This window comes from Eufriesea mexicana, unplaced genomic scaffold (assembly GCF_001483705.2).
Source record: "Eufriesea mexicana isolate 0111107269 unplaced genomic scaffold, ASM148370v2 scaffold8199, whole genome shotgun sequence".
Taxonomy (NCBI): Eukaryota; Metazoa; Arthropoda; class Insecta; order Hymenoptera; family Apidae; genus Eufriesea; species Eufriesea mexicana.
The window spans coordinates 72,097-82,424 of NW_016915967.1; the positions used below are offsets into that span (position 1 = coordinate 72,097).

Below are 10,328 nucleotides of genomic sequence, written 5' to 3' on the forward strand. Positions count from 1 at the left end.
TTTTTTACCCGATTCTATGCTTATCAGCCCGGAACGGGATTCCGAGACGCGAATTTCGATGCTCTTTGCTCGTGGGGGGGTACGGATGGCTCGCAGCCGATCGGTTTAATCGTTTGAAACCTGTACAAAACGAAGGCATTCATGGGACGGCAAGTCTCAGACGACGTGGTGCGCAGCTCGGACACCACCGAGGAGGTTCAGGTCGAGACCTCGGACATTTCGAACAAATTCAAATTTTTCGAGTCCTACAAGGAACCGGAAAAGCAACGGAAGCAGTTCCGAATTACCCCTCCGCGCGATGGCCAATTGAAGGTTCGAGCGATTTCTCGAGTGCAGAGAGTGTCGTCGATCGACGAGTGTACTTTAATACTCTAATAACGATCCAACGACGATCTAACAACCATAACTCGGCCGTGCAGTGTGCGTGCGCCTGCGTGTGTCTGCGTGTGTACCTTTTTTCTCGTTCCAACGCTAACCTCCGCTTCTCCGCTAACAGCGTTTGCTCGATGCACATCTGTCGCATGACTCCTCGGCATCTGAATACATACGCAGAATTCTCCGTTGCATGGATGATCCACCACTGCGCTCGCGATATCTCCAAATGTTCAATTTCCTCGTAAATCATCAGCCTCGAGTCTCACGGTGATTCATTTCCCACTTGTTGATACAAAAAACCGGCGATAAGCCTTATCTGAAATATTCGGCTCCGCCTGCGCGGTTTCGAAAGAAATTCCGCTTTCTCGAGCCTATCGATCTTTCGTCGAACGAATAATCGCCTCCGAGTTTACCGTGGTTCCCTAATAAAAGGGACGGCGAAGCTCGTGAAAGCTCCGTGGATCGGAGCCGCGAACAGCGTACAGTGCCACTTGATTCCACGGCTGTCCTTGAACCCCCTCGAGTGGTCAGCAGCCATACTTTTACCGTTAGTATTCCTACATCCTTCCATTCGTGAAGAGAGAGAACAGGCCGGTGCAGAGGCGAGCACACCACCGTGTGGCCCTCCCAGTAACTCACGAAGGGGGAACACAGTAAGAGCCGTGCGTCCTCTTCGTGTGAACGGCATAGCAACCGCCGACACGCTGCCAGTTCGGAGTTTGCCGGGGCCAACGAAACAAAAGGCTCCCTCGTGACGGCTCTGCGCTCTCCTCTCTTCCCTCTCTCGCTCTCTCCGCCGTTCTCTTCGGCTTCCTCGCTCGATTTCCCATTTTTCCCTCGACCGTGCCGCCGTTCGCGTGTGCCGTTGCTGCTGAATTTTTGCCGCTGCTCGTCCTGCCAGCCAAGGCCAACCAAGATAACAGAGTGAGTAGGATAATCGCGTCGCGCGATAAAACGCTCCAATACGTCGGCTTCCATCGCGAACCTTCGTCTCTCGTCTCGCGATTCCAGTCTGTTCAACCCGCTTTTTCCACCGGACCGACATTTTTTCCCGGTCGTGTCGTGGCTCGTCTCTCGGGGGCCCAAGGACGACGCGGATGGAAAAGACCGAGCAGCCAGACACATACGTGGCTGAAATATTCGTCCCAGCCGACCAGACGCTCCTTTTCTCATCGTTTCGCCCGTCTACCAGGTACATCGTGCATCGTGTTCGTCGTCAGTGGCAAGGAAACAGTGACTGGACAGAGAGGTCGAGAAAGTTCTTCGATTTTTGAGAACCGCGTCGGTCGTCGAGCTTTCCAGACGGTAGTGTAGGAGTTGGCGCGGAGAGTCGAGTGCTCGGGGTCTATGATCGACGGCGGTAGCCAAATTACCGGTGTTTCCTGTGACCGATGGCACGAGTATCGAAAAATGTATAATCGGTGTAGAAAATTGCCCGCTTTCTCGGATCCACTTCTTCCCGAGTAACGGTACAGCACTGTCGATATGTACTTGACGTGCAGATGCGTATGCATACGCTTTCCTTTCGACGCGAGGTATCGATCGGTTCGCGGAAAAACTTTCTTTTCTTTCTTTTTTTCTCTTCTTCTGTTCCTCCATTTTTCGAGTTCGCCGTTTTTCTTCGCTCTTTGTCCGAGGAACAGTGGAAAACGCGTGTAAAGAGGAACGCGACGGTTGGAAGCGAGGTGTCACCTTAATTACGACGTGTTATCGCGTGTTCCATTATCGACCGATAAAAATGTTGTTCTTTCATCGTCCCCGTCGTCCTTGTTATCTCACGTGTGGCAATAAACGGCAGACGGAATAAATCAAGTCTAGAGCGACTGTCTGGTCGGAAATAAAAAGCAACGATTAAGGAAGATCCGCGCGGACGACTCGGGCTAATTAGCTTTCTCCGAACATATAAATCCGCGATCATTCCCAAGTGAAACCTACTCCGGTTCGTTTCGTCTCGCGCACGGCCTGCCACGCAGAGAGAATACGCGTGGGTGCGGGTTCCTTTTTCTTCCAAGACGTCATCGTGCCCGCTGGTATTTTCCCCGCGACGTGTCCCGCCAGGTAATATCTCGTGGAACACGTTCCTCCGCAAATCGTGCGCGTCTTAGGGCCGGACGGGGGCCAGGCGATTCTGCATTGTCATCGCGTCTTCGGCTTACCTGCTGCTCAGGTCTCAGGTAGAAATCCAGCCGAGACGTACGCGCATAAAACCACACTCGAGCTGACTCAGAGCCGCCGCGATTCGTGGAAACGAATACCTTTATTCCCTTGATTTCCTGCCTGTGGCCTGTGTCATGTGTTCACGCTTTGACCGTGCCCACTCGAATATCCAGTAACGATCGAGCTGTCGTGCTCGCGTCCACGACTAGTGCACGACCCGATCGCTTTTCTCCGTTAAATCGTGGATCAAAGTTTGAAATCCTTGAAATCCTTGAAATCCGTCCTTGACGTTCTCTATTCATCGGATATTGCTTTCGACAGATGGACTCCCCGGAACGCGAGATCTACCGTGATCCAGACGTAGTGAGGGCCGACGACAGGGTCAACGAAGTGGTGCACACGGACACCGCGAGGAAGATGCTGTCGATCTTCCGGCAAATGGAAGAGAACGCCTGCAAGAAGGAGCTACCAAACGGACCGAAACCATTGAAATGCTTCACACCACCGCCAGAGGACAAGTTCGCGAAAGCAACGGCCTCGGACTCCGAGGAAGACGAGGAGGAGGACGGCGAGGAGTCCGAAGGCGAAGACAGCGCCGAGGAAAGGGACCCCAATTACGTACGAGCTTCCGATAAGGTCCGTGTATGTGTATGCTCGATACGTCTCATTGTTCCTCGCCGCGAAAAATGCCAGCGTTTATTAACATCGAGCCAAGGTGTCGAGACCTCGAGATTCCTGGGTTATGAATATGCATGAGGCTCGCTTGGGAAGATTACCCGTGGGCCGTTTCATCGCGGCGAGGATATGCAGATGAACGTCACCTGTCGCTGCACCGGGGCCCCGGAACAATGCGAAATTACGCGATAGGCTCGTTCCTCTACCATGAGAACCGTGGCCTAACGAATTTCAACACTGAGACTATCGAACTAGTCGAGATGGCTAGATTAGCGGCTGACTCTCTGTCCCTGCGATTATTGCACGACTGCTTTTGGCAAAATTAACCTACACTTTTGCCAGGACAGTAACGTAACTAGAGTATTCCATACTTTCCTTTCTTTCTCTTGCACGTGTATGCATACGAATATCTGATAACGTCATTACCATGTGCGTGCATAAAATATTTAACCCCTTGCGCTCGGAATTATTTGTCAATTTTCTTGCCAATAACTCTGTACTATTATTTGAAGTATTTTCTTTGAAATTTACTTCACGGGACAGTTCTTGCACTGCTACTTATTTTAACCTCTTGCACTCGAGAGGCGACCCTTAGTCACCATTTGTTAGAATGTCGAAGATCGATATTGATCAATAAGTCAAATTTCAGATAATGTAACGATGCGAAAGGTATCAGAAAATCAAATAATTCTACGTGTTAATTATTATACGATTTCTTACTTAGTACTCAAACAAAATATCGTCAGCCCTATAGCAGAAAATCTTTGAACTACTACTCTTCTTTTGACCAAAAATCGTCGCGTGCAAAGGATTAAAAGACTTTGTCTACTGATTATATTAACCCTTTGCACTCGAGAGGTGAGCTTCACCTAACCTGTAAGAATCACCTACCTAACCTAACCTAAGCATTTCATAAAATTTGCAAGATCGTTGTTAATTAATATATCAAATTTAATGTAATGTAACACTGTGCAAAGTATCGAAATCGAATAATTTTACAATTCTATTATTATACAATTCTTTATTTACTGCTCAAAAAAGTATCGTCAGTTTTTTAGTAGAGAATCTTTGATTTTCTACTCTTCTCTAGCCAAAAGATTCTCAAGCACAAAGGGTTAAATATAGTACTCGAATATTGTCGTAATTTATACTTTGAATTTAAATAACTCGAGTAGTCGTTTCTGTTTTCTTGTTCAGTAAATAAAGAATCAGGAAACGTGGATTGTAACTCGACCGAGGAGTGCAAAGGGTTAAAAGCGAATGATGCTCCCAGCACGTGCTTAATTTTCTTTATTTCGCGTAGCGGAACCAATCATTGTTATTTGTACCTGTTGTACCTGTTCCTGTAGAGAGCTGCCTGTACTAATTGTTTTGCATATACGATATTTGTGCTAGATTATCGCTCTCGTCGTAGGACTAGCGTTAGTAGGATGCGTAGAAGAAAGAAGTGATCGTCGAGTCGACGAAGAAGCCATGAATATTGAAGTGAGGCGTGTTTCAGGTCGAGGACGAGTTCCTGAAGCAAGCGCAGAAGGCGGCCCGCGCAAAAACCTTGTGCGCGAAATTCGAACACTGGGAAGAGACGGACGGCAAGACGCCACCGAGCAATCAGCATATCGCGGAGATGGAAATCGCTCAAAGCACCGGCGAACAGCTGAGCATAGAATCTGCGAGCAGTCTGAGAGCCCGTTTCGAGTCCCTCGGCTCGCAAACGACCGAATCGCCGCGCACACCGAAGGTCAAAGTCAATCGATTCGTGGTGAGTACTCTTTCGTAGGAGCTCTCTTCGTTCATCTCCATTCATCCTCCTCCGGAGCGGCTCATTCATCGTGACCGAATGAGAGCTTCGGATTTCTCTTTTTTTCTCACGATTTCTCTCTTTGGTGTATCGAGAATATCGATTTGGTTTCCGATCGCACTGCATATCATAGAAACTAATTTTTATTTTTACCTCTTCTGCGTGTTCTTCGTCGTATTTTTTTTTCTTTTTTACTCCTTTTTTTATCCTTGGGTGTGAAGCGTGGCTCGTTTCTCGCATGGTGTGTCTTGATAATCGTTGTTTAATCCCCTCTGCTGCCCAATTTGTACAGACCCTTGGTATACACGTATTATTTTATTTTTCCCTTTTTTTTTTTTTCTTCTCTCTCTTACAAATGTATGCGTAAACTGTGTGCGTTCTCTATTAAAGCACGATCTACTTGCCCTGCGACCACAGGGACGTAACGCTATTTATATTTAGTTGTACGATATTTTCATTTTGTTTTCTGTCTACGACGAAGTAACTTTGTATGTGTCGTTGTAACGTATACGACTGCACGTTGCGGGAATCCTCGATGATTTCTACGTGGAGGAAGAATATCGTGGAAAAATATCGTCGCGACCACCTGCTCGAGGATTCTGTCAGCGTGCACGAGATATAACACACACGAATTTAAGTTTTCGTTTATCAGTAGCTGTATGAACTAACGCGCGTGTCACTGGCAAAGCATCTTAAAGAGGTAACAGAGACTGGACCTCGACAAGCCGAAAAGCATAATTTCTCTTGCCGAGAATGGTAACGATACTCTAAGTTGCGCACAGCATGACTAGTTAGCGTGATTCCTGTGACGTGTGCCGATTGTCTCGTATTTTGGTCTTGAGATTGCCGCCTGCAAAGTGTTGGCCAGCTTTTCCGTTCGCTATCGACTACGATCTAGTGATACTATTCTCTGTTAAACGCGAACAGTAAAATGGCACCGGAAGTGGAGGATCGGTACGGCCCAGGAAGAAGGACCGGAGGGACTGACGAAGAGGAGCGAATAGAATTAGAAGATACACGAACAAGCATACACACACACACACACAGTCACACGCATACACACACAATGAGGATCACGAATTCGTTGGAATGTTGCGCTTCGGAGGAACGACTGTCGACAGCTTCGTTGTCCGGGTCATTGTGCGGTTTTTACGTTTTTTAGAAGTCTTTTTCTAACAAGCGTTCTGTTAGTGAATCTAGCGTAGATTGTATTATATCGTACCGTATTATCGCGAGGGGCAACGAACGGGAGATATCGGATACGTCGAGCACCATGTGCAGCCGAAAACCACGGTAGGCCCGGCGTGCAAATTAAGCGGATCAATCGATGGAATTGAAACTCGTGATAGTTTAAGCGTTCCGCGGTTACCTCTGCACTCTCGCAGCCCGACGATCGTGTGCTCGACGTGTCCACGAGGTAGAAGATATTTAACGATCGTTCGAACGCTCTCGCTGAATCATTTCCCCGCCGCTTGAACGTGTTGTCGTTGTCACTCGTCACTTTGCTGCCAAGTGCGATTTTTCGAGTCAACCTTTTACACGAGAACATTTGTAATACTTTTCGACGGATATACGAAAGTTTGTGCGACGAAGAACGTGCGGCTGACGATGTTCTTTGCGACGCAGGTAGCCCGAGGAGCACCGAGACATTTATTTCGTCCCGCGTGCCAAACCACGTGTTCCAATCGCATCGTTAGATTACATCGTTGTTATAGATAATTCGTATTACCATGGTGTTGCTTTCACGACCGAGAAAGGCTGCCAAATTCGTTTGAGCGCTACTCATGTATCTCCTCTTCTCTGTCTGCCCGCGTCGCTCGGACCCTCGTCTTTTAGCCGACATTCTCCTTTTTTGCGAGTGCCAAGCGAAGATCAGAGGCGATATGGTAACACGGTTGAGGATCTTAGGACAGTGGATCTTGGAGATTCGCAGAGAGATCACCTTCCGTGGCATTTTGGGAGACACGTCTGGCGTCCCGGCGCGCGTGTACTGTATCAGTGCGACGCATGTGTAAATCTTCGACGAAACGAGAAACCCAATTTGCAAACGGAAGTCTCGAAGTCAGCGCGAACACCTGCGAAGGAAGAAATTAGAATCACATGGTACGATCGTGAACTCCAAGGTCTAAACTAGACGTAGACAAGGTCTACGAACTTTTCGAACGCTTTACAGAGTTTCGAGCCTTTTTACAACGCGTCACGTGGAAGACTGCCGTCGCTTCCTACCGGTAGAGACATTTAGAGAGCGAAAGGGAGCAGGAGAGGAAATGCTCGTTGAACGATCACCGATCGACCACCCCTCGTTGTCTGGAACTCGACGGATCTCCTCACCGATTCGTCCCGAAAATCGCAATATCATTTTTACGAAGATAAATCCTACCTTATATATACATTTATACGAATTTATACGACAAAAGTTTAGTACAATCAGCTGCCTGATAATCGAACACAATGGTTCGCGACACTGTGAAGTTCCAGATATCAAGTTCCAAAATCGGTGACGGGGCTTCAGGAAGATCTTCCAGACCAAGCGACGGGGCCTGGCAATCCAAAATGTCGCTAATCGAGCTCCTTGTCGTATAATCCAGCCAGTGAATTGAACGTACGAGAAAACCTTCGTTCCTTGTGTAGGGTGTAAACCGACCACGACCTCGAGTCCCAAACGAACGCTATCGAATAGGCTTTTTATATAATTTTTATAATGTTCGGTGGATGGACGATACGAGGGAGCTTAGCCGTTAGAGTTAGGGTCCTCCGCACTGGCATTACACGATAAAGAGAATGAAAGAAAGAAAGAAAAGAAGGGAGGGCAGGTATTAATTCCTTCACCATTGCCAACGCGGACGCACAGTACCCATTCATATACGTATACATATAAATATATATATATATATATGTTTATCATAGAAGACCGACGTGTATCGAACCCCCCATTGATCTATTTAGACGTGCGCACACCCCAGTCAGGAGGAGAAAGGGAACAGCCCCTGAAATTGATTTCGATCGCGTTGGAAACGTTGGACGTTGGCATACGGCGAGCTTAATTCGTCGAGGTTCGAAACCCAATGGGATTCTGGTTGAAATTGTGCTTTTGAATCGATAATAGACTCGCGAGGAATGGTGTCGGAATAGGGATTATTGAATTTCTGATTCTTCCTTTAATATGTACGAACGCCATAGGAATTGCAACGAGAGAGAAAGAGAGAGAGAAAATGAAATCGCGAGAGAGAGAGAAAGAGAGAGAGAGAGAGAGAGAGAGAGAGAGAGTGTGCGTATGCGTGCGAGATAGAGAGAGAAATAGGGAAACGTGAGTTGACAGTGAAACCGAATCGAGGTACAATTTCAGGGTTCTTTCGAGACCTCTTGTTTTCCGAGTCAGTTGGACAAGGGTTTAGGGAGGTGCAAGGTTTTAGAGGCATTAGTAATTTTTTTAATCAAAAAACTTAAGTATTATATATAGAGAAGACAAGATCGAAAAGGTATATATATATTCTGTACACGACTCGGTATCTCCTTTACTTCGTTCGTAAAATCGATCAGCAGGAGCTTCTGGATTCTCGGCGAATTTTAATTGTGCAATAAGTTGAACGCTCGCCGAGAGGCGATTTTAAACGGTACGAAACACGCGATTGTTTGTTGTTAATCGGCGAGAGAGATATTTATGTCTGCGAGCAATTAGCTAATCGATCGATCGCTTGATTTCACGGCCTACTTATGCGATGATTTCACGTAGACTTTCGTTGCGTCTTGGATTGTATAATTTTTAGCGAACGTATAATATTCTTGTTCTTTACCTTTTACCTTTCACGTGTAACAATTTATTACGATCATATTACAAACGATAAATAAAAGGGCACATCCTGACGAAAATACGAACGGTGTGAATTGTGTGACAGGGACTGGAACGTGAAGCATCCCCCCGGGGAGGGAGCATATATGGGCTCGATATGCATATATCCCCCCCCCCCCCCCATTTCAGTTTCATCTATCGACCGCAATTATTGGCCTTTGGAACCCCTTCGAAGATCTCTTTCGGAAAACATAACGATCACGTTGCACACATTCATCTCTTTTCCTCATCAACCCATCACCTTTCATCCGGCACTTTTTTGTTCACCACTTATTTTGCTTTCTTCCAATCTAAAATCGACGCAGGAGATTCAAGCGAGCTGTACGGACGTGTGCGAGAGCTGCGAAAAGAAAGTGTACCCCCTAGAAAAGGTGGAGACAAATAACAAAATATTTCACAAACAGTGCTTCCGGTGTCTGCAGTGCAATTGCGTGCTAAGGTAACGTTGCAATCTTCGCTGAAACTTAAACTCTCTGTCTATTTCTTTCTCTCTCTCTCTTCCTTGTTACGAGTCTTCCTTCCTTCTTTTTCTCTTTTCCTCTTCTTCAGCACCGAGTGATTATGTGAACTGTAAGCGAAACGAGGATATAAACGATCATTTCTTTCCCAAACAGGATGGACACGTTCACCTTAAATAATGGTAAACTCTACTGCATCCCGCACTTCAAACAGCTGTTCATCACGCGAGGAAACTACGACGAAGGTTTCGGCGTGGATCCGCACAAGAACAAGTGGACGACCAGCTCGAGCAATCCGACGAGTCCGTCGCCGATCGCGGTGTCGAACGGCGATCTCTGATTTCTCGCGGATTTCGCCTGTTGTAATTAGAAGACGAAGAAAAGGAAGGAAGCAAAAGCCTCAGCCGGCTGTAAAACTGTTGACGAGCGAACGAAGCCAGATCCGAATTGGTCGGGCAGCAGAGAAAAGATCCATGGATACTCTAATTTTCCAAAGACGACTGCCGGATCGCTTGCGAATCGATCGATAGATCGCAAATCGTTTCAGCCTCCTCTCGACTCCCGTGACTGATCGCGCGCTGATCGAGTTATTAATCGACAAGACTCGCGACGAGGATTTAAACGTCCCTCGTCCTCCCTATTCCTTGCTATCATTTTAAGTATTTTATTTTTTAGACCTCTAGATCCCTATTTGCCAATGCCCTATTATAAATTCCGCTTAAATATTTGTTACATTTATTATAAAATTATTATTATTATTATTAATATTATTATTTTTTACTTGTATAACTCTCTTGGTATTATTTTATTATATGTGTTGTATAATACAGAATTTCATTGCGCTTTATAAATCACGTGTCATGTATTCAATTCACCTTTTCAGGCGGGTTTTTCAAATTGTTTTCTTATATAGAGCTTTTTATTACTTTCGTCCCTTTTGTCTTTTTAATACACATTTTTTGCTGTTGTACTTTCTCAGAATTTGTTTTATGTCTTTCTTAACAGCGGTGTATTT

General features: G+C 46.3%; 1 protein-coding gene across 1 annotated transcript in view; it reads left to right on the forward strand.

Annotated features, from left to right (window-relative positions):
- LOC108552853 (uncharacterized) overlaps nt 1-10,026 on the forward strand; it is a 64,091-nt gene extending 54,065 nt beyond the window's left edge. Inside the window, 5 exon segments of the mRNA XM_017907535.1 lie at nt 136-312; nt 2,854-3,168; nt 4,709-4,966; nt 9,161-9,294; nt 9,470-10,026. Coding sequence (XP_017763024.1) covers nt 136-312; nt 2,854-3,168; nt 4,709-4,966; nt 9,161-9,294; nt 9,470-9,653 — 1,068 coding nt within the window. The 3' untranslated portion in view covers nt 9,654-10,026.
- Nucleotides 10,027-10,328: the final 302 nt, after the last annotated feature.